This window comes from Mesoplodon bidens (assembly GCF_964165515.1).
Source record: "Mesoplodon bidens genome assembly, chromosome: 3".
Classification (NCBI taxonomy): domain Eukaryota; kingdom Metazoa; phylum Chordata; class Mammalia; order Artiodactyla; family Ziphiidae; genus Mesoplodon; species Mesoplodon bidens.
Window position 1 is genome coordinate 49,471,594 of NC_138178.1, and position 25,606 is coordinate 49,497,199.

The 25,606-nt window shown below is 41.0% G+C and overlaps 1 protein-coding gene across 4 annotated transcripts in view; it reads left to right on the plus strand.

Moving 5' to 3' along the window:
- The window catches only part of FAM81A (family with sequence similarity 81 member A), a 131,932-nt gene that overhangs the window by 85,268 nt on the left and 21,058 nt on the right, over positions 1-25,606 (plus strand). For all 4 annotated transcript variants that reach the window (XM_081229004.1, XM_081229005.1, XM_081229003.1 and 1 more), the window contains exon 4: positions 14,051-14,169. In XM_081229004.1, coding sequence (XP_081085130.1) covers positions 14,051-14,169 — 119 coding nt within the window. The remainder of the gene's footprint in view (positions 1-14,050; positions 14,170-25,606) is intronic.

Sequence of the window (25,606 nt, forward strand, 5' to 3'; positions counted from 1 at the left end):
TGATGTGGACCAATTTCAAAGTCTTTATTGAATTTGTTACAATATTGCTTCTATTTTATGTTTTGGTTTTTTGCCCATGAGGCATGTGGGATCTTAGCTTCCCAACCAGGGATCAAACCCATACCCCCTGCATTGGAAGGCGAAGTCTTAACCACCGGACCACCAGGGAAGTCCCAGAAATACCTTTCGTGTCTTTTTCTCAGTCTGGATCCCCAGCTACCCTGTTGATTGTGTGCACTTCTCCCCTATATCCTTCCAATAAATTCCAGATTTTCCAACTAAGTTAGTCAGAGTCAGGTTCAATTGCCGGCAGCCAAAGAACTCTAATGGTATCCAAGGGGCATAGAATGCTTAACAGATTGCTGTAGATAATTTACTTGTTTTTGGAAGGTGGTGTCTATATTTAGAATGATCTTTCCAGTTTTATATTTGAGTGCTAAAGCAATTTTATCCCAGAGGCTGAATAACCTGGCAACCCCAAGTTGATACCTTCACAAAATTAAAAAACCCCAACTTAAACATTTCAGTTTTGAAAAGAGAGATATATTAGGGGGCTGATAACCCTGCTGCACTCAAATCTAGAGAGGGTGATAGATAAAATCAAAGTGATTGGGGATAAATAATGATTCTCATATTCCTGTTCCCTCCACCAGTGGCAAGAAATGTGTCACAAAAAAATGCAAACACCCCTATGTTTCATGTTAGAAGGTAGTGTGACCTCCCCATTTCTCTATGGGTACTCTGCTGGGTTCTCTTTGTTTATGTGGGTGGCGGACAGACCAGAGACCGGAGACAGTCTATTCCACATTACTGTCCTCAGGTAAAAGCAGAGAGTGTAACTCTACCCTTAGAAAGCTCTGGACTGAATTTTTTCTGTCCCCGTAAGAGGTGATAGTGCTTTAGCTGCAGCTGTGGGATCTGGGGAATAACCTTCCCTTTGTACTAATCCAACCATCAGAACCATTTAAAATATATAATTTCCAACCTCAGCTGAGCCCTCAGTGCTGTTGAAAAGTTCCTTCATTCTAGGAAGCCCTCGCTACCAGTTCCCTCCCTGGCCCCAGTTCTTTTTCCCTTAATGTATCATGGGCACCCAGCACTTGATACTGTTACTGTAGTATTTACTGAATAAGACTGACATTGTTTCTTTGCAAATCTGTATCCCCTGATAGAATGGGAGCCCTTCAAAAAAGAAAAGGGTGGGATAGGGAGGGTGGGAGGGAGACGCAAGAGGGAGGGGATATGGGGATATATGTATACATATAGCTGATACACTTTGTTATACAGCAGAAACTAACACAACATTGTAAAGCAATTATACTCTAATAAAGATGTTTAAAAAAAAAAAAAGAAAGGAACTTTGTCTTACTCATCTTCACATTGTCCAGCACAGTTTGGAGCAAAATGCCATGAATGCTTATTAAGTGAATAAATGCCTATTTCAGACTGAAGCCCATTGCAGATCTTATGGTAGCAAAAAGAACTAGAAGAGACTCTGAGGTCATTTGTGCAAACTGCATCCTTTTCAGATGAGGCATCCTAGGCCCAGGGAAGTGAAGAGACTTCTCTGAGATCTCAAGGCCAGTAAGTGGCAGACTGTTAAACTCCAAAGATAAGCTCCTTTCACTTTTCTACTTTGCCTCTTGGAAGCTCCTCTAGAACCCCGATCTTGGGTAACCAACTCTCAAATGTGACAGGCAGTGCTATTCAGTCATTCTTTGCTTTCTGAGTATTTCTACTCCCTCAGGAAGAATTTCTTCATGAAACTAGGTCATTAAAGCTTTAGTTCTCACTGAGTTCTCCCCTGCCCCCTCATTCCTTTGGTGTGAGTTCATTGAACTGCTTAGATAATTACAGTTAATAGCAAACATACCTAGGAATCCAAAGTCATTAATCATTTAGGCTTTTGCTAATTATTTTTCTTTAAGATGTGTTTTTAACACGATTTTTCTGTAATGTGTAGTTAAGACGATTTTTAAATAATTTAAAATGCAGTGAGTTTTTCCATCTGAAACACATTTTATGTAACAATTATTCTTCCCTTAACCAGACAGCACTCTTCCATTTACATATATTTTTGGAGTGTGCAGTTTGCAAATGAATAGATGATTTCCGTTGTAGAGAGGGAAGTCTGAGTAAAATCTAATTCTGGAAAAAAATTTAGTTTGCATACATGAGCATTTACTTTTTTGTAACTGGTAATAATTATATATCATTATAAAGTAACAGAAGAAAGTTTGGAAATTTAATAGACTTTTATATGAAACACTAATTACATAGTTTTATATATATTGTGAGCCTAAGCATGTTTACCCAAACATAACCAAAATTAAGATGCTTAATGAGACATCAGAATTGTCACATTGTAGCCAAACTGTTAAAATGAAATCATGGTGTAGATTAAAAGTACTAAAAGGAAGTCTTTATATATAAGCAATATAAAATTAGGAGGGTGGATGTTATGCAAAGGCAATATGCATATTTAAAGCAAAGAGATGTGAAGATACTCAAATTGTATTTAAATGATATGAAAGGTGTATTTTTTGTCTATAGATTCTTAATGAATTTCTTCTGTAAATTGCCTGGTTTTTAGGTTATTTTCATTACTGGTTTACACTGGTTTTTCAGTTCACTCAGTAAAATTTTACTGGGTATTTGTTTTGTAAAAATCTGTCCCTGCAGGTGATTTTGTATTATAAAACTAAAGCTGAAACCATTCTTGACATGTACAGCTCAGTCCAGGCTCCTGATAGAGCTAGTCGAATTGAGATATGTTAATACTATATCTTGGTAAATTTGCCTCAGTAAGTCTTTATGGTTATCATGTGGCTCTGTACACAGTTATATACAGGAAGAAAAGTAAAATACATTGTCAAACCACTAGCCTATGTGATCCTCAAGAACTAGAGCTGAGTCTTAATTTTTCCATTTTTAGCACCTACACAGTATAGTGTCTAGCACATTGTAGGAGCTCAAGAAATCTTTCATAATCAAAGGCTCTGGGGTCCTTGGTTCTTCGAGAATCCTGTAGTTATTGCCCGTATTCTGTCAGCAGATTCCAATGTCAAAACAGATGACTCTGTGGGCTAGTGTCTAGTAGGTGCTTGATAAATGTTGAATGAAAGAATCTATTGTTTTTTTTTTGTTGTTGTTGTTTTGTTTGTTTGTTTTTTGCGGTACGCGGGCCTCTCACTGTTGTGGCCTCTCCCATTGCGGAGCACAGGCTCCGGACACGCCGGCTCAGCGGCCATGGCTCACGGGCACAGCCGCTCCGCGGCATGTGGGATCTTCCCGGACCGGGGCACGAACCCGTGTCCCCTGCATCGGCAGGTGGACCTCAACCACTGCACCACCAGGGAAGCCCAGAATCTATTGTTTTAATACATCCCGACTCATTGTCTCCATTGGCAGTTTGCCTTGCTATGTGGAGTATGTTATCAATTATTTATTCCTCAGAAACTTTCCACAAATTTTCATCATCATTATAAATTCAAAAGAGGTAATGTAGTCAACTATGAATTACACACGTCTGGATTATCCATACTACCTTTGATTTAAGCTCATATCAGCCCCTGGGAGCCAAATCCTGGTAAGCAGTCCATGGCCCTTTTGTGGGGTAAGCTTTCCCTTTCATGCCAGTTTGATGGCTTAGGGAAGTGGTTGGGACCCCCATGTCCCCTTGGGGCTTTCAGCATGTCTTTGGCCAGGGTCTGCTACCCAGCTGATTAGAATCTGCAGACCTACTCTTGGTTTCCATGTGCTCAGGCTTCATGATGTCCGGCTGGCTTGGGGTGTTGGCTTTGACTTAGGTGGGAAATGGGAAAAATGTATCAAACCCTCATCTAATTGACTAGATTACACATAATTTTCTAGCTTAATAATTTGCAAATGGGCTATTGAAGAGTTTGTTGAACTCAAGTGATATATGCAGAGTTGGGCCTTATTGGCATGTCACAGCAGAGTTGTGGACAATGATGTTAACGTATAGTTGGACGGACAGACGGGAACTTGGTTCAGTGTGAATCTAGCACTGTCAACTAGGAGAGAATCTTAGCTATTGGACCTCATATAGTTACCTAAAAAAGGAATTTCAGCCTGCAGGTGCATGATCTTGTCCCATTGGAACAGGTATATTAGCAGAGGGACTTTGATGATTATTGTGTGTATTAGTCCGAGACCACCAAAGAAATAGAACCAATAAATAGGATATATTTACTATAAGGTGTTGGCTCACATGATTATGGAGACTGAGGAGTTCCACCATCTGCCATCTGCAAGCTGGAGAACAAGAAAGCCGGTGGTGTAATTCCAAGGCCTGAGAGCCAGAGAACCAATAGTGTAGATTCCACTCCAGGTCTGAAGACCCAAGACCCAGGAGTGCTGAGGGCAGGAGAAAATCAGTGTCCCAGCTTAGTCAGGCAGAAAGCAAATTCCACCTTCCTTCTCCTTTTTTTTTTTTTTCTATTATGACACTCAGTGTATTGGATGATGCCTCCCCACATTGGGGAGAGTCTTCTGCTTTACTAAGTTCACCAATTCAAATGCTAATCTCTTCTGGAAACACCCTCACAGACACACCCAGAAATAATGTTTATCCAGCTGTCTGGGGATCCCATGGCCCAGTTAAGCTGACATATAATTAACTATGGATAATGATCCAAATTCTTTTTTTTTTTTTTTTAACTCTACCTTCTAGACTTGGCTTGTCATGTGGCTTACTCTAGGGGGAGAAGGTAGTGAATGGAGTTTGAATATTTGTTTAGTTCTGAATATTTGATAGAAGTTTTTCCAAAGTAAATTAACAAGTTGGTGTGTAGGTGTCTGCCCTGTCTCTAATACATTTTAGCTTGTCTGACTCCATCTTTGAGGGCCTGAGCAGCTCCAGGCACCAGCTAGATAAGAGTCTCTGAGGGCTTCCCTGGTGGCACAGTGGTTAAGAATCTGCCTGCCAGTGCAGGGGACACAGGTTCGATCCCTGGCCTGGGAGGATCCCACATGCCGCAGAGCAACTAAGCCTGTGCGCCACAACTACTGAGCCTGCGCTCTAGAGCCTGCAAGCCACAACTACTGAGCCCGCCAGCCACAACTACTGAAACCCGCACACCTAGAGCCCGTGCTCTGCAACAAGAGAAGCCACAACAATAAGAAGCCAGCACAGAACAACAAAGACACAACACAGCCAAAAATAAAAACAAATAAATTTATTAAAAAAAAAAAAAAGAGTCTCTGAGCCTTCAGTGTAGATGATCAAATCCTGGAACATGGAGCTAAAATAATTGATAAATTACTCAGCTACCTGCTGGGAGCCAGGCCTTATTTAGAGGCGCTGGGGCTAAAGTAGCGACCCAGGCATGCAAGGCCCCTGCTTTTAGGCCTGCTGTACATTCTGGTGGGGCTTATAGGAGTAAATCCTAAGTAGCTGAGGTAATTTCAGCCTAAGTCCAGGGCTCTGATGAGATAATATGATGGAGAGTGATTGTGGGGCTATTTTAGGAAGGGTAATGGGGGTCTAAGGTGACATGTGAACTGAGACTGGGGTGACAGAAGGACCAGCAAAGCCGAGGTGGTGGTGTCGGGGCAGGAGATACACAGAGAAGAGAACATACCAGAGAAAAGGCACGGCAGGTTCCAAGGCCATAAGGCGGAAGAAGCTCGGCATGTTGGAGGAGTAGGAAGAGGACCAATGGAACTGTAGTGTCATTGGTGGGGGGGGGTGATGGGAAGCCATTATTTAATTTTAAGCAAAAGAATTTAGAGAATTCGTTCCTATGCTTGGTGCTGAGGATACACGAGTGAATAAAACAGATTAAAAACCCCTGCCCTCTTGTTGCTTATGGACTGATTTGTGTTTCAGAAAGATCACTCTGGCTGCTGCCTGGAGAAGGGAATGTAGGGAAGCAAGAACAGAGGCAGGGAGACAGGCTGGGGGTGTCCAGAGCGGCTTGGATTAGGGAGTCAGGGTGGAGATGGGGAGAGGTGGATGGATTCTGGATTTGTCTTGGAGGTCAAGCTGATAGGACTTCCTGCATGTTGGCATTAGAGAGACTTCTGTTTAGGACTTGGCAAGTGTTAGGGACCCATTAAATATCCAGGTGGAAATGTCAAGAAGGCAGTTGATATATGAAGCTGGAACTCTGGGGCGTTTTAAATCCTAGTGTGAAGATTAAACATCTATGTAAGAAGATACTGTCTTATAAGGCCCTGCCCTACTGTGATTGGGCCCTTCTCCATGTGCTATTGGAGTCACACTTTCATTTTCAAATCCTCACAAATCCAGGAAGAGTTGAAGATGGAGAAGCATGGAGGGCTGTTTCTTCTTGGTCATCCCTAGGCACCCCTAGCCTGTCTGGGTGGGGAGGTCCCCGGGTGTGGGTCCTCGTCACCTTTGCATGAACGGCATGATAGAACGCTATGAGGCTCACACAGTGGTGCCATTTGCTACCGCCTCTGGGAAGGAATCTTCCGTAAAGATAGGGCCTATATTAGAAAAAATAAAGGAAGACCCGGGACATCACTGTTTCAAAGGGGCCGGCCTCTTCTCTCTGTGGGTTTAGGCCACACACTTTCCACCCTGTAGTCTTACCTGCTGCAGCTGAGCTTCCTGAAGGCAGGCCTGGTGCACAGCACATAGTAGGCCTACAGAAAAGCGTTTCTTGAATTGAATTGGCAATAATGGAGAGTTGATGATATACTTCGGGTTGTAACCTTTTTAAAGTAAATATATCATGATGATATATCGTCCCCAAATGACAAATGAGGAAATGTTTCTGGCTTTACAGAGGGATTGTTTTTCTAAGGCTTCATCATAGAATTCCTTTAAATAGTAACCTCTCTGATCTCCCTGTGCTACATGTATATGTATAGCTGATTCACTTTGTTATAAAGCAGAAATTAACACACCATTGTAAAGCAATTGTACTCCAATAAAGATGTTAAAAAATAAGTAAATAAAATAAAGTGACATCCTTCAGATTAAAAAAAAAAATAGTAACCTCTCTAATGCCTTCTCTTTTCACATAACTTTTCAGTAATGTGAATATTGTGTTAAGTTCAGACACCATTCTTTTCTGTATTACTCAAAGAAAGCACTTCTAATATAATATCTTATTCATCTGCATAAGAATTCTGAAAGATAAATGGGCTTTTCTTATTTCTAAGCAGTAAAACACACATACATATGCACACTTTTTTTTTCTGGTTTTAAAAGTAGTGTAAGCCCATTGTGGAAAATACAAAAAAGAGGAATCAACCATAATCTAACCCTAGAGATAAGCAAGTCATTAATATTCTAGTATTATTTTTTTATGTACCTTATACAGAGCTGGAATCATGCTGTGTATTTATTTTGTACCCTTTCTTTTTGCTTACTATTAAATTGTACACATTTTCTCTTGTTTTTAAAAGCTCACCATGAACCTCTTACTGGTGCATAATAATGTACCATGCAGATACCTTGTAAAATACTTGGTATATGCATCACACTATGAAGACATCTTTGTGCATTCACTTTTGTCATTCATCTTATTATTTGCTTTAAGATTAATTTCAAGAACTAGAGTTACAGGGTCAAAGGTTATGAACATTATGAATATATTTTGAAGGATCATACTCTGGAAAAGTTGTATTGTGAAGGGCCAACTGTGCATTTTCAATTTTTGATATGCATTTTAATATTATAAATTTAAAGTATTTCCTTCTTTAATACATGGAAATGGTGTGATTTTAAAAGTTTTTTTGTCTAAATTTTTTTTAATTAATTAATTATATTTATTTATTTTTGGCTGTGTTGGGTCTTCATTGCTGTGTGCAGGCTTTCTCTAGTTGCGGCGAGTGGGGGCTACTCTTCATTGCGATGCGCGGGCTTCTCATTGCGGTGGCTTCTCTTGTTGCAGAGCACGGGCTCTAGGTGTGCGGGCTTCAGTAGTTGTGGCACACGGGCTCAGAAGTTGTGGCTCGCGGGCTTAGTTGCTCCGCGGCATGTGGGATCTTCCCGGACCAGGGCTCGAACCCGTGTCTCCTGCGTTGGCAGGTGGATTCTTAACCACTGCGCGACCAGCAAGGACTAAAAGTTTTAATAATAGACTTTATTTGTTTAGAGCCTCTTTAGGTTCACAGCAAAACTGAGCAGAAAGAGCAGGGTTCCCATATACATACTCCCAGTCCCCACAAAGGTACAGCCTTCCGCACTATCCTTATCTGCAGCACAGTGGTGCATTATAATGGTATGGTTTTTATTTCCTGTTTCTTTGCTTGTAGAAAGGTTGAACTTTTTTTTTTAAATTTTGTCTTTTTTCAATGGTTATTTTCCACTTATCATTTTATTTTTTTATTTATGTATTTTTTTGATGTGGACCATTTTTAAAGTCTTTATTGAATTTGTTACAATATTGCTTCTGTTTTTAATGTCTTTTTTTTTTTTTTTTTTGGCTGCACTGGGTCTTTGTTGCTGCGTGCAGGCTTTCTCTAGTTGCGGTGAGCGGGTCTGCTCTTTGTTGCAGTGCACAGGCTTCTTATTGTGGTGGCTTCTTTTGTTGCGGAGCACAGACTCTAGGCGCACGGGCTTCAATAGTTGTGGCTCGAGGGCTCTAGAGTGCAGGCTCAGTAGTTGTGGCACACGGGCTTAGTTGCTCCACGGCATGTGGGATCTTCCCGGGCCAGGGCTCGAACCTGTGTCCCCTGCATTGGCAGGCGGATTCTTAACCACTGCGCCACCAGGGAAGTCCTATTGCATCTGTTTTATGTTTTGGTTTTTTGGCCGTGAGGCATGTGGGATCTTAGCCAAACCTGACCAGGTGATCGAACCCACAACCCCTGCATTGGAAGGTGAAGTCTTAACCACTGAACCGCCAGGGAAGTCCCAGAAAGGTTGAACCTTTTAAAAAATGTGTTGTTTAATTATTTTTAGCATCTGTTTGGTGAATTGCTCTTCATGGTCTTTGCTTAGTGATTTTTTTGACTGAGAAACAACTCAGATGAAATGATTGGTTGGAGCCTTTGTCATTTCTCCAGTGTCTAATGCAGTGTTTCTCCAGGAGTGGTCTGTGGACCATTACCATCTGCATTTCTGGGCCCATTACCTTGCTTTGATTCCCTGGGAGTAGGGCCCAGGAACTTGTGTGTTTAACAAGCCACTTGGGGATCCTTACATACCCCGAAGATGGTTGAGAACGCATGGTCTTAAGCCTTATTATAAACAAAGATTTGAAGCATTATGTACAAAAAAATAAGTATTACTTTCTATTAACTGTGACAAATAAGCGTTATTTCCTATTAAAAGAGAAAGAGCTCCCCTTTGCCTTCTCACCAGTGGGAGTATCAGAACCAGATTAGTCAGATCTCGAGTTTTCTTGCAAGAGTGTGTTCCAATGACTAACGTTTTATCATTCACAGGTGATTGTAACTGGTTTGCATTCTTCTATTCTGTTGAGCAGGTTCATTCAGAAAAAGCTGGAAACTATAGCAAATAACAGATAGGTCTAGCAGTTCCAAATTCCTTCCAGTGAAATTTTTTTACTGTCACTGTCAGTATCACTCCGTCAATGGTGACTCCAGCCAGGTTTCCAATAAGGAAAACACAGAATCCTCACATTCCTCATTTCTGCTTTTTACAAGGAAGTTTGAAAATCCTAAAAAAATGTATATAAGTGTACCATTCTGCATATATGTTATACTTAAAAAATAGTTGATAGTGGAACTTCCCTGGCCATCCAGTGGTTAAGACTCCATGCTTCCACTGCAGGGGACACGGGTTCGATCCCTGGTTGGGGAACTAAGGTCCTGCATGCTGCACGGTGTGGCCAATAAATAAATTAATTAAATTAAAAAATATAGTTGATAGAAGGGAGCACAAAAACGATTTATGCAAGCATAAATCTATTGTCTAATAGGACATTTGCAAATTGGACTGCAAATTGACAGTATACCGGAAATCATCAAACTTCTAGAAATGGTAACAAGTAGCTACACGTGAATGTATCTTTAAACCTCTAGATTGGTGCAGGAGGTGATAGGAAGGTAGTGGCTTAGTGTGCCTTCTTCCCTATTCCCAGTTCCAGTGCCACCTTCCTGAACAGCTGGGATGGGCAGGCAGGAAGGCCTGGAGGAGCCAGCAGAGACCTGGCTGGGAGACAGGTCCTCGATGCCATGGTTTAGGAGTAAGAGAGAGAAGGCTGGTCTCACTGGCCTTGTGCACCATGTGTCTGAGCTGGTCTCCTGTCCTTACTGAGGTGGAGGCAGGCTAGGAGGGGCTGTAGAGATGGGCTGTGTCCCCGCTGGCTCCAGGCTGGGAGGGCTGCAGAGAGAAGGACACAGAGATGCTTTTTCCCGGCACCTCACCTGGACCCTGGCTCTGTGCTCTCATCGGCTGCACCTCCAGCTCATAAGCTCCTTCCATTACACCTAGGACTACCTACTTAATCTCACTCCAATGAGCGGAGAACAAAAAGAAACATCACACTTAAGTGGGCCCAGCAGCCAGAGGGAGGAAGAATAAGCACAGCCCTTAGAACAGACCCAAATGAAATAGGAAACAGGTGGCCCTTGCATGAAAAATAATCAGGGTATGTTATGGCCTGAATGTTTGTGTCCCCTCCCCCAAATTCATATGTTTGAAGCTCTAACCCCCAATGTGATGGTATTTAGAGGTGGGGCCTTTCGGTGGAGACTAGGTTTAGGATGAGGTCATGGGGGGTGGGCCCTTATGATGGGATTAGTGCTCTTATAAGAAGAGAAAGAGAGACCAGAGCTTCCTTTTTCTGGCACGTGAGGACATGGTGAGAAGGCAACAATCTGCAAGCTAGGAAGAGAGCCCTCATAGGACATGACCATGCTGGCACCTGGATCTTAGAGGAACTTCAAGAAAGAAATGTTTTTTGTTTATGAGTCGCTCAGTCTGTGGTGTTTTGTTACAACAGCTCCAAATGAGTAATAAGACAGAGTGCTTAAGGAGATCCAGGTACAACATAAAATTTCTTCCTTGAACTTAATTTTTAAAAGTCAGTAGATGAGCTAGAGGCAAGGATGGTTACTTTTATGAATTGAATTAGTTACCCACAAGACAAAGTAGAAGAAGTGCTGAAATATCAGTGCCAGATACAAAGAGAGAGAAACCATGGGGGAAAAGATACAAGACTTAGAGGACAGATCCAGGACACCCAGCGTGTGAATAATAGGAATTCCAGGAGACAAAGAAACAGAGGGAAAAGAAAAAACAATAATTACATAGAAGAAGAAAATTTACCCAAGTTGAAAATAAATCTGAGACTACAGTTTGAAGTGTTAAATGAGTTCTAGGTAGAATCAAATTTTTTTTTTTAAATCCACAATTAGGTACATCCTGATAAAGATCCTGAACTCTAAAGATGGAAAACAAGCATCTAGGCCTAAGGAGCCAAGGTGCTTTCAGAGGAAAAAGCATCAGACTTCCTGTCAGCTTCAAAGTTCACTGGGAGAAAAGGCCTTTAGGTCAAGAATTTCATACCCTTTCAGTTTATCACCCACCCTTCAGAGCCAGGGAGGAAGATAATAGACACCGCAGGGATCCAGAGAATCTTTCATCCAAGTGCCTGGTCTGAGGAAAATGCTAGAGGAAGGACTCTAACCAATACACAGTGACTATGCACAGAGACCCCAAGATAGGGGGAAATGAAAAGGAGAAGCACAAAGGTAATTGGTGATCCTTAGAAAAAGACCTGTCATTTCATGTAAATGGATATAGATAAATGCCTGGGACTGGGTAACAGTGCTAAAAAAAGAAGAAGAAGAAAAAGATAGTTGAAAAAGAAGGGCCATTCTACAAGCAAAATTCTAATTGTATCCCAACTAGAAGTATTGAGTTATTTTAGCAAAGCCTAGTTGGTGTGGGGAAAAGCAAGAGGGGGAGAAAAGTAAAAATCCTTCCACATAAATCATCTGGGGTTGAAGGATGAAGGAGGGTGGGTGTGAATGTGCTAAATAAGTGTCTCGTGTGGAGGAGAGGGGTGCTGTGCAGGGACAGAGCCTGGAGTAGGTGCGTACATGGTTATAAATGTTGGGAAAGGGGAGGTAGCCATTCATGGACTAGCAATGGCCAGAACATTCCCCAGTTAACAAGGGGGGAGAAAAGGCAATGAACGGTAACCTGATTAAACCAGTCAAAATAGGGAAAAGGAGAAGGGAAACAACAACAAAAAGCACCATAAATTGTAAATCGAAAGTGAGATGTAACAACAGGGTCCTACTGTGTAGCACAGGGAACTATATTCAATATTCTGTGACAAACCATAATGGGAAAGAATATGAAAAAGAATATATATCTATGTATCTATAGATAAAGAATATATCTATAGATACATATATAGATATATATATAATGTATAGCTGAGTCACTTTGCGGCACAGAAGAAATTAACACAGCATTGTAAGTCAACAATACTTCAATAAAATTTTAAAAATAGAATGAGATGGAAGGACGAATGAAAATATAAGGCAGCATAATGTCATGATTGAGAGCACAGACTGTGGAGCCAAGCTCCTGGTGCAAATCCCAGCTCCCTCAGGTATTGACTGTGGCTTTGGGCAAGTTACTTGATCACTTAGAGATTTCACCACCTGTGAAATGGGGATAATAATAGTGTCTCCTTCATAGCGTTTTGTGAGAATTAAACCAGTTACCATACCTATAGCACTTAGAACAGTGTCTGGTGTATAGTTATACCAAGCAGATATTTGCTTTATTATTTATAAAATATAGTAGCAATGTTAATATTAGGTAAAATGAAACTTAATATTACAAGCACTAAATGAGATAAAAAGTTATTATATAATGGCTATGGCCACTTTGATCATAAATCTGTATGTCCAAATAAAATGACAGCTAAATATGTAAAGTAAACAGCATTAAAAATGTAAGGAGACCTTGATGAAAGTATCTTACAGTGTAAGAATTCATAACATCTCTTCCATAGTTGGAGTGATCTAGTAGACAAAAATAAATAAGTCAGCAAACTCAATCTAATATGCAGTATTGAACCTTTTGTTCCTTGAATAGTTTTTTGCATGAAACTTTTGAAATATCAGTCATGTGCCACAAAGCAAACCACAATACATTCAAAAAATTAAATATATTACAGATCATATTTTTGATCATAAGCCAGTACAGTTAGAAATAAATAGTAAAAATGATAGGAAAAAAACTCCTTGAAAATGAAGAAATACAATTCTAAGTAATCTTTAGATATCTAGATATCCTTAGACCAAAGAGGAATTCAAAACTGAAATTAAACAATAAAAAAGAAAACACTTCACACACAACCCGTGGACACAGAAAATACTGTACTAAAAAGAAAATGTCTTCATTATTAAGGAAGAAATAGTTAAAATAAAGGAACTTGGTACTCATCTTTTAAAATAACAACAACAAAAAACAAAACAAAGAAAGCAAAAGAGAATAGATACTCAAGTTGCCATCAGGCAAATCGGAAATTTAAAAAAAAATGGCTGAGGGCTTCCGTGGTGGCGCAGTGGTTGAGAGTCCTCCTGTCGATGCAGGGGACACGGGTTCGTGCCCCGGTCCGGGAAGATCCCACATGCCGCGGAGCGGCTGGCTGTGCCCGTGAGCCATGGCCGCTGAGCCTGCGCGTCCGGAGCCTGTGCTCTGCAACGGGAGAGGCCACAACAGTGAGAGGCCCGCGTACCGCAAAAGAATAAATAAATAAATAAAATTTAAAAAATTTAAAAAGCACCCTGGAGCGGGGTAAGACCTCTGAACTGTGCTCCACGAGTCCAGACTTCTAGTCTCAGCTTTGCCTCTTCCTGCAGTGGGACCTCCATCAAGTCACCTGACACCTGAGTCTCAGTGTTTTTACTGGTAAATGCAGAGCCTTGGTCCAAGTGTCATCTCTGAGGTCTCTCTTCTAAGCCCCTGGTTCTCCATGTATATCAGGTGACTCTTACAAAGGAGCCTCTTCTGAAAGGAGTTGAACATTCTTGGTTTTGCCAAAAGCGTAAAATGCTTCTGTGGCAGCATGTGAATTCCCGGATGACCCCGTTAGTGTTTTTGTGTGTTGCTCAGGTACTCCAGGAGCAGATCCGTGCCCGGGACAACATTAGCTATGGAACAAATTCTGCCTTAAAGACTCTGGAGCTGCGGCAGCTCTCCGGCCTGGGAGATCTCCGGGGACGAGTGGCCAGGTAGGTGGTCAGATGTTTGCGCCTCTATGTATCAGGAGCGAGTTTTCATCAACTCCATTTTAGTGGGGAATATATTCATGGAGCCCCAAAGCAAATCCTTTGCTTCTTCTAGTACATCCTCTCCTTTGCCCATAAAACGTAGCAGTGGCAGTTAGACCTTGTTTTGAGCAGCCCTGATTTCTTGTGCTTCTGTAGTTGGAGCTGTGTGTGCAGGAGTCGATGAGGGGAGGGCTCAGTTGACCTGAGTAATTTGCTAGGTTAACGTTATGTTTACTGAGCCCAATAATACACAGTTGGGACGTATAGTTTGTGTGTCTTTTTAAAATTTCACTTTTCTTGTCATTCATTTTTATTTTATTTTCTGGAAGTATTGGTCCATGGTAGACTGTACCTTTGAAAAAGAGATCTTTCCCCTCAGGTAGGAGGAAGAGTGCTGTTCTAGGCACTCACTACTGAAAGGGTGCCCCATGGACCAGTAGCGTCCCTATCACCTGGGAGCTTGCTGGAGGTGCACAATCTCTAAAGCATTTGCAGGCCTCTTCTGCCCTCTCTTGCTGTTAAGGGTCAAGCACGAGTGTACACAGGAGCTGTGGAGATAATACGAGATTCAAATCATCCTGAGGCAAGAATGAAAGTGGCCTGCAAAGGGTAGGAGGGGGAAAGGGGGACCCACAGGATCCAAGGCCTCTTTGGGATGTTAGGGGGTATTTGTGCAGACAACACATGAAGGGCACTGAATATTTGGCCTGTGTATTTGGGTCCACTGGATGAACATCTGTCTCACAGCAGAGGGCTCCTGGTTCTACTCTTGTGTGATTTTCTGTCCTCATCTGGGTGAACTCCAGTCTCAGTATGGCCCTTGGTGAGAGATACCCCATTGACCCCCTTACCTCTCTCTGCCCTCGCACTGTACCTTTCAGCAGTAATCCACTGCTTGCTGTTCCCTGAATGGGCCATGCTCTCCTATATCTGTGCCTTTGCACATGCTGTTCTTGTACCTAGCACGCCTTTTCCCCTTCTTTTCTAACTTCTAGTCAGCCTTTAAAATTCAGCTTAAGCGTTGCCTCCTCCAGGAAGTCTTCCCAGGTACCCCACTCTCTTTTCTATTGAGTCTCTCTGTTGTCTGGGGGTGGAGTACTGCATCTTTTATTTTTGTACCCTCAGTGCATAGAACAGTCTCTGGAAAACAGTAGGTACTCAATAAATGTTTGTTTGGATGAATTAGTTATTTGGAAAATCACTGTAATTGGACTGAGAAAACTTGAATCTTTTCTGTGGTGGTCAGCTGTAAAGAAACTCCAGCTCTGTTACACCTCTCAGAACTGTGAGGAGTTAAGGAGCTTCAGAGCTACAAGGAAGTGTAGGAACTTCAGGAGAACTTTGGAAATTTTCCTAGTCACTTGAGTTGCAGATGAAGATTAAGCGAGGTGATATATGTAAGAGGCTTAGTGTGTGCATGGCATGGAGTGAATATAGAGCAAATGGGACCTATTATTATCTCAGGAGCAGCAGCAGTGAAATTATCCTCATAATACTGGTTCTAATTACAAACTTTTGGAATACTTTCAGGAGTTTTACATTTTTCTTCTGCAGTTTCTTACTAACTTCTCTACCCAGCTTGTTCTTTCTCTGTAACAAATGCTTTTACTCCAAAACAGTTTTTAAAAACGTGTTGGAAGCACCACATACTTTTGCTTTGTTTTGTGGCTATATTCATCTTTTTCCTGGAACGCTAATGAGACTTTGTTGAAACAAACTCACGTGAAATAAAAATTCCTTGGCAAAGTTTTGGTTTTCTTGCATTAATTATATCATGGTGTTGAAAGGGTATGAACTTTTACAGTGATAGTCTTAAATTACTAGGCTGCAATATTATTTCAGGTTTTATCTTATAGTGTTCATGGATCCACTGGTGAAGTAATTGATAGGAAACAGGTCCTGATTCCTCCCTGGAGATCCAGCTGGAAAGAGTAAAGGCAAATTCTCTATGGAGGTGACAGACACCCCTACCCCACTAAGCAGAACACACCCTAAACAGGACTGTCTCAGAGAGTTTCCTACCCCTCCCTAACGCAGAGCTCAGAGTTTAGCTTTCCTGTTCCTAACGAGACATTTGGTCCATTATTTGGCTTATCATCTTCATTTGTCCAAGACTCAGTGGCTTCATCCACTTTCCTCTATGAGGTCTGTTTGGATGGTGTCAGAGCCTTAGAGGAGAAGTACCTGTGTACTGAGGCAGGTGTGCAAGTTCCCTCAGGGTAAGCAAGTCCTGGTGTAAAGAAAAAAATAGATAAATTGGATATCATCAAGTTAAAATTTTTTGGCCATTATAAATAATGCTGTTTTGAACATTCACATACAAGTTTGTATGGTCATATGTTTTCATTTCTCTTGGATGTGTATACCTAGGAGTATAGTTGCTGAGTAATATGGTAACTCTGTATTTTATCCTTTGAGGAACAGAACAGCCAGACTGTTTTCCAAAGTGGCTGCACCATTTTATGTTGCCAGCAGCAGCGTATGAGTCTCTGGTTTCTACACATCCTCTTCCACACATGTTATATGTCTTTTTTTTTTTTTTTTTTTTTTTTTTGTGGTAGGCGGGCCTCTCACTGCCGTGGCCTCTCCCGTTGCAGAGCACGGGCTCCGGACACTCAGGCTCAGCGGCCATGGCTCACGGGCCAGGCCGCTCCGCGGCACGTGGGATCCTCCCAGACCGGGGCACGAACCCGCGTCCCCTGCATCGGCAGGCGGGCTCCCAACCACTGCGCCACCAGGGAAGCCCTATATGTCTTTTTGATTATAGCCAAGCTAGTGAGTGTGAAGTGGCATCTTACTGTGGTTTTGATTTGCATTTCCCTAATAACTAAAGGTGGTGAGCATAATTTAATGTACTTATTGGTCATCTGTATATCTTCTCTGGAGAACTGTTTATTCAGATCCTTTGTCCCTTCTCAAATTGAGGTTTTTTTTTTTTAATTACTGAGTTGTAGTAGTTCTTTATATAGTCTAGATACAATTCTCTTGTCAGATATCTAATTTGAAAAAATTTTCCCCCATTCTAAGGGTTTTCTTTTTATGTTCTTGATTGGGTCTGCTTGTTTTTTTTGTTTTTTTTTTTTGTGGTACGCGGGCCTCTCACTGCTGTGGCCTCTCCCGTTGCGGAGCACAGGCTCTGGACGCGCAGGCTCAGCGGCCATGGCTCATGGGCCCAGCCGCTCCGCGGCTATGTGGGATCTTCCCAGACTGGGGCACGAACCCGTGTCCCCTGCATCAGCAGGTGGACTCCCAACCACTGTTGAGAGGCCACAACAGTGAGAGGCCCGCATAACGCAAAACAAACAAACAAACAGAAAAACTAAAAATAGAACTACCATACGATCCAGCAATCCCACTACTGGGCATATACCCTGAGAAAACCATAATTCAAAAAGAGTCATGTACCACAATGTTCATTGCAGCTCTATTTACGATATCCAGGACATGGAAGCAACCTAAGTGTCCATCAACAGATGAATGGATAAAGAAGATGTGGCACATATATACAATGGAATATTACTCAGCCATAAAAAGAAACGAAATTGAGTTATTTGTAGTGAGGTGTATGGACCTAGAGTCTGTCATACAGAGTGAAGTAAGTCAGAAAGAGAAAAACAAATACCGTATGCTAACACATATATATGGAATCTAAGAAAAAAAAAAAAGGTCATGAAGAACCTAGGGGCAAGACGGGAATAAAGACACAGACCTACTAGAGAACGGACTTGAGGATACGGGGGCGGGGAAGGGTAAGCTGGGACAAAGTGAGAGAGTGGCATGGACATGTATACACTAACCAAATGTAAAATAGATAGCTAGTGGGAAGCAGCCGCATAGCACAGGGAGATGAGCTCGGTGCTTTGTGACCACCTAGAGGGGTGGGATAGGGAAGGTGGGAGGGAGGGAGACGCAAGAGGAAGGAGATATGGGAACATAGGTATATGTATAACTGATTCACTTTGTTATAAAGCAGAAACTAACACACCATTGTAAAGCAATTATACTCCAATAAAGATGTTTTTAAAAAAAAAAACTGGATGTTTGGGGCTTCCCTGGAAGTCCAGTGGTTAAGACTTCGTTCTTCCACTGCAGGGGGCAGAGGTTTGATCCCTGGTCAGGGAACTAAGATCCTGCATGACATGTGGCATGGCCAAAAAAAAAAAAAAAAAAAAACTGGATGTTTTAGGTAGTGTTTTGTAGCAATCCTGGATACCCATGCCCTCGGGCTTGTTTTTGTTGTTTGTTTGGTTAGTGACTTAGCTGGACTATTTTAGTCATGTCTGTTTCTCCTGCACTATGAGGCCTCTCATGTTAAGACTGATGTTGGTCCTCAGATGCTGCACAGTCAGTCTGTGATGATAGTGGTTTTACCAAAGCTCTCTGTGACCATCTCTTCCCCTCGTATTTTATAAAGCTGCCTGCCTATGTTGGTGTCACATCCAAATCTTAGGTTCCACTAATTCCTGGCAGATTGCTCTACTGTTTTGTTTCTTTTTTTTTTTTTCTGTTTGCTTCTTTTCTTCTTTCCAAACATATGCTTTTAAATTATTTTTATTGTATTTTACACAACCTAGTATCCCCAATATAATTCTTTTTAAAAAAATTGACGAATAGTTGATTTACAGTATGCTAGTTTTAGGTGTACAGTACAGACAGTGATATAGATAGATAGATATAGACACAGATATAGATATAGATATATATTCTTTTTCAGATTCTTTTTCCTTATAGGTTATTACAAAATATTCAGTATAATTCCCTGTGCTGTATAGTAGGTCCTTGTTGGTTATCTCTTTTATATATAGTAGTGTGTATATGTCATGTTCTGCTGTTTTTGACAATGTCCTGGGATGTAAATTTCTATGTAGTCTGATTCAATTAAATTATCGCCAGCACTTAAGGGCTTAATGATGTATACATACAATAATTATATATATAATAATTATTATAATATGGAAGGTGAGCAACTTAATGTTTTAAGTGTCATTGCCTTTTTTTTTTCAACTTACATTAGCTTTATTGCTGTTGATTGAAAGAGATCAAGCTGGAACTGGAGATATTTCCTATGAATGTCATTCACTACAATTTAATAACTAGCAGAAAGAAAAACAAAGAAAACCCCAAAACCTAAAGCACTCTATCAGTGGTTATGCAGTGATAGGCACCTAGGAATTTAAGTTGATATAGTTGTAAGATGTGTTTTTTTTTTTTTTTTATAAATTTATTTATTTTATTTTATTTATTTTATTTTTGGCTGCATTGGGTCTTCTTTGCTGCACACGGGCTTATCTCTGTCTGGTTGTGGTGAGCGGGGGCTACTCTTCATTGTGGTGCGCAGACTTCTCATTGTGGTGGCTTCTCTTGTTGGGAGCATGGGCTCTAGGCATGTGGGCTTCAGTAGTTGTGGCGCATGGGCTCAGTAGTTATGGCTCGCAGGCTCTAGAGTGCAGGCTCAGTAGTTGTGGCGCACGGGCTTAGTTGCTCCACAGCATGTGGGATCTTCCCGGACCAGGGCTCGAACCTGCGTCCCCTGCATTGGCAGGCGGATTCTTAACCACTGCGCCACCAGGGAAGCCCCAAGATGTGTTTTTATATCATGGAACCTCTTGATAATGCCAATATTTTGTTAGGCCATGGATAACACCCATGTTGGAGGCTTAGATTATGATACAGTAGTCCCAAGGGAATACATTCCAAGACTCCCAGTGGATGCCTGAAACCAAGGATAACACTGAACCCTATATATACTATGTTTTTTCCTATACATACATCCCTATGATAAAGTTTAATTTATAAAGTAAGCAAAATAAGAGATTAACAAAAATTAATAATAAAATAGAAAATTATAACAATTTACTATAACGAATGTTATGTGAATGTGGTCTCTCTCAAAATATCTTATTGTACTGTATTCACCTATGTAAGGTTGCAAGATTATAAAATGCCGATGTGAAGAGATAAAGTAAGGTGAATGACATAGGCATTATGTGTGTCATTGCCTTTTCAATGCCATATGCCACCATCTCATAAGCTGTAAGAGAAGATCTGCCTAAGCATGGTGCCCAAGTCATGTCTGTTGCTAGACCTTCGGGACTCTGTTCTGGACTCTGACCACCTCCCTGCCATCACTGATCAGATAGCCAAGTGACAGAGTCATTCTGCCACCTGATGGCCACAACCAAGAACTGTACCTGGGAGATAACAGCTGCCCAAAGACGCGAAAAGGGAAAGTTTGCAATGAGTGCATTATCGGTTCGTCTATAATATACTTCAGGATGAAACAGGACAACTGGTCAGATTCACTGCAAATTCTTGTTTAACTAAAGCAGCTGAGTCACACACGCAGCTATATTCAAGCTCCGAGGCTGCCTTTTATGAGTGTGTTTCTAGAAAAGAGAAGAATGATGTCTTTGATTCAATACTAGCTGAGAGAGTAATATTGCTTATCCTTTTTTCATATATATATATATATATATATATATACTTGAAATAATTTTAAACTTATAGAAAACTTGCAAGATTTACCAATTGTTAGCATTTTACTTACTCTATCATTATTACAAGTAACTTACTCTATTATTCTTTTAAAAAGAAATTTTTTCCTGAAACATTTGAGAATACATTGTTATTAACCTAAGAAAACCACAGTTGATACCACTGTGTATATTTCCTGATGGGAGGCTTTGGTATCACACCCTGTGTCCCTCCCTGCATCCCCTGCCTACCCTGCCCTTGTACTTAAAAAGGAACAGAAATGGTATATGCTTGTGATAAACAGTCAGAAATACTATGAAATACATGAAGTAGAAGAATGGAGGCTCACCAGCTCCTAGCTCTATTTTACTTCTTAGAGGTAATTAATGTTAACAGTTTGGTATCTGTCCTTTTAGACTTTTCTCATACATAATTATAATTTATCACTACAGTAATGTAATGATTTGCAGTGTAATAATTACCTAACAGTGGGATTTTAATTTTACAAAGTATTCTACATGCTATTCTGCCACTTGTTTCTACATAACAATATACTGTGGGCCTCCTTCTAGTATGCACACAGATCTGGCATACTTTTTAATTGGATAGAGAGTATTCTGCTATATGTATGTACCATATTTGAATGTATTTAGCCACTCCTGTGTTAATGGAAATTTATGTAGTAGTATTTGTGTTTCCAAGTGAGACAAAATGTGAAAGCCAAGCTATAGCTAATGCAAATGTGTGAGCCATGAGCTTCAGGATCATTCTGAGACCTTTTCAAGTAACTTCTTCAAACATAGTCTGTCCCTTGAACAGCTTTGTAAAGATGGTGAACTGGTCTGATGTAGTGATACCTGACAGTTTCTAGCCAATAATCTATTTGGATTGGAAAATAATGCCTTTCTGTAATATGTTAAAACCTCAGATTTCCCCAAATACGATTTAAATAATGTTTTGCTTAAAAATTATGAACTCAAAATTAAAAAGAAGGGTTTGTATTTGGTGATGTTTTTAACCAGCATTTGTGGAGTGGGGATGATTTGTGAGGAGTAAATGAACTAATATATGTCATGTATCTTGTACAGTGCATGGTACGTAGTACTATTCCTTAGTCATTCATTTGCAAATATTTATTGAGCCCCTACTACATGCAAGGCAATGTGCTAGGCACTAGGGTTTTAGTGATGAAAAAGTCAGTTGTCCTTCTTCCTTAAATGTAGCTTATATTCTTTCTAGCAGGAGAGAGAGACATTAAATGAATTATTGCAAAATAATTATTTTATTTCACTTATGATTCTGATTTGTAGATTTGGGGGGCGTTCTGTAGAAATGATATCATCTACAAATAATGACAATTTAATTTCTTCTTTTCTGATCCTCATATCCTTAGTCTCTTTTTCTTGTCATCTTGTACAGGCTAAAATCTTCAATACAGTTAAGTAGAAATTGTGGTAGTGGGCATCTTTCTCTGGTTTTCAGCTTTAATGAGAATACCTCCAGAGGTTTTCCATTTTTAGATGATAATCAAACATGGATTTATCAGATTCAGTATATTTTCTTACATTCCAAATTTACTAAGAATCTTTATAATTTGCATTGAGTTTTCTCAAATGTTTTTTGCATCTGTTCAAATCATCAGATAATTTTTCTCTCTTAATCTGTTAATGTAAATTTAGCAAGGTGGCTATATATATTAATGTACAAAGGTCAGTTTCCTTACTGTAAACTAATAGCAAACAACTAGAAAACATACTTAAAATGAAGATACCATTTAAAATAAAATCAGAGAATGTGTAATTACGTATAGATCTAACAAAAATTATTCAAGACTTCTTGAAAATTTTTTTAAATTTGATTAAGAAATAATAAGAGGGGCTTCCCTGGTGGCACAGTGGTTGAGGATCTGCCTGACAATGCAGGGGACACAGGTTCAATCCCTGGTCTGGGAAGATCCTACATGCCATGGAGCAGCTAAGCCCGTGCACCACAGCTACTGAACCTGTGTGCCACAACTACTGAAGCCCACACGCCTAGAGCCCATGCTCCACAACAAGAGAAGCCACCACAGTGAGAAGCCCGCACACCGCAATGAAGAGTAGCCCCGGGCTTCCCTGGTGGCGCAGTGGTTGAGAGTCCGCCTGCCGATGCAGGGGACACGGGCTCGTGCCCCGGTCCGGGAAGATCCCACATGCCGCGGAGCGGCTGGGCCCGTGAGCCATGGCCGCTGAGCCTGCGCGTCCGGAGCCTGTGCTCCGCAACGGGAGAGCCCACAACAGTGAGAGGCCCGCGTACCGCAAAAAAAAAAAAAAAAAAAAAAAGAGTAGCCCCTGCGCGCCGCAACTAGAGAAAGCCTGTGTGCAGCAACAAAGACCCAACGCAGCCAAAAATAAATAAATAAATTTATTTAAAAAAGAAGAAAAAAATAATAAGAAAACATTAGTAAATAGAAATGGGTATTATATTCAAGGGTAGGAAATCTTAATATCTTTAAAAGTATCAGTTTTCACAAATTAATTTTTAGAATCAATGGAATTCCAATTAGAATTCAGAGTTTTACAGAGAAACTTGATAAGATGATCTTAATGTTTATATGTCAGGGTTAAGAGTAAAAAATATCCAGGACACTTCTGAAGATGACCAAGGAGGGGAGAATTGCCCTACCAGATGATAGCAAGACTTGTTATGAAACTACCGTAATTAAGATGGTATGTTGTTGGCTTAGGGATAGAGAAACTGAACAATGGAATAGGATAGAAAGTCCAGAAATTGAACCACACATGCCTGGGACTTTGGTATATGTGATAGATGGCACAGCAGATCAGTGGAGAAAGGAGGGATTGTTCTGTAGATGGAGCTAGAAAATTTATTATCCATATCAAAAAAGATCCTTTTTTTCCTGCCTCACACCAGGTACAAAATCCACTCCAGATGAGTAAAGGACTTAAATGCTAAACATAAGACTTAAAACTTTTAATAGAAGTATATAGATGGATATATTTTAGGCCAGCGGTCCCCAACCTTTTTGGCACCAGGGACCAGTTTTGTGGAAGACAGTTTTTCCACGGACTGGGGCGGAGGGGGGACGGTTTAGGGATGATTCAAGCACATTACATTTCTTGTGCACTTTATTTCTATTATTATTACATTGTAATGTATAATGAAATAATTATACAACTCACCATAATGCAGAATCAGTGGGAGCCCTGAGTTTGTTTTCCGGCAACTAGATGGTCCCATCTGGGGATGATGGGAGACAGTGACACCCGAAGTGTGTTGCTTATGTCTAGTCTACTCCATAATCTTGTTTTGGTTGCTGTCACTGCAGAAAACTCTTCAGGATGTTGGAAATGGAAGCAGGCTTTTCAGTGCTTTTGTGGCAATCTCAGGCTATTCCGCTTTCACCTTAATCCAGACCATATGAAGTTGTCTCAGACATACTTTTAAGGCCACCGTCATTTGCAGTCTCAAGAAGTTGATCCTCTTCTGGCATGGACAAAGTCGCTTCACCTGGCTTATTCACAAATGGGTCACGGATCCATTCCTTCCCAGTTTGGGGGTATTTTGTGGTTGGGAGGTAATGCTCAAACTCTTCTGAAAGCTGAGATAGGTGATCATGCACCAGCTGGGGTAAAGAAGGCCCTGGCTCAGTCGCTTTCAAAATCTCTGCTAATGTTTGAAACATGTCAAAAATCCTAACGTTCACTCGTCGCCCCCATTATTCCAGTTTGGCTTTGAATGCAGCCACTTTATCTGCCGACTTGAACACAGTTGTGGTTCTCCCCTGAAGTGACAGACTGAGTTCGCTGAGCAGGTTGAATATGTCACACAAGTAAGCAAGTTTTGGGACCCCTTCTGTGTCACTGAAATGTGCTGCCACTGGTGACTGTTTTTCTAAAATCTCTGGAGCGGCTCTCGTAACTCAAAAACTCTGGCCGGTGATCTACCCTTAGAAAGCCATCTCACTTCTGTGCATAAGAGAAGACGTCTGTGCCCTACGTCCATCTCCTCACAGAGCTGTGCGAACAGACGTGAGTTAAGGGCATGTACTTTAATGTGGTTGATCATTTTAATCACATCCTGCAAAACGTTAAGTTCAGGTGACATTTTTTGGCTAGCCATCATTTCTCTATGGGTGACACAGTGTGTAGACTCACATTCAGAAGCGACCTCTTTGAGCTGAGTAGTGAAACCAGAAAGCTGTCCAGTCACGGCAGCCGCTCTGTCTTTGCATATACTGACACAAAATGACCAATTCAGTTTTCCTGATATGTAATCATTCAAAGACTCTAATAGTTCTGCAGCTGTGGTGTTGGTTGGCAACAAAAGTGCACATAACATATCCTCATGCACATCCTCCTGAAAAATGTATCGCACAAAAACAAGCATTGTTGCCTTGTTGTCAGCTTTGGTAGACTCGTCAACCTGGATTGCATACCATGGTGACTCATTAATCCTCTCTAACAGTTGTGCTTTAGTGTCCTCTGCTGTTTCATCAGTTCATCTAGTTACGGTGCTGCCGAAAGAGGAACACGTGCCACCTTTTGAACTGCAGCCTCTCCTAAAAGTTCACGACAAATGTCCTTAGCAGCAGGCAGGATCAACTCTTCAACAGTAGTAAAGGGCTTCTTAGCTTTAGCAATGCGGTTAGCCAATAAGAAATGCTCTCAGTGATGATGTGCAGACACATTTGATGAAGTGGTGACCTTCAATAATTGCTTCTGTTCTTCGTGTTCATGTTTTTGTCTTTTGAAAAACTCCAAAGGCTTGTCTTTTAATGCAGGGTGCTTGGTCTCCATGTGGAGAAGCAGTTTGGAAGGGTTCGTGCCTTTGTTGGATAGCCAGTTGCCACGTATTATACAAAGCGGGCTTGGAGAATGTGAATCCCCTGTTGCGATGAACCCATGATTTAAGTAGGACTCTT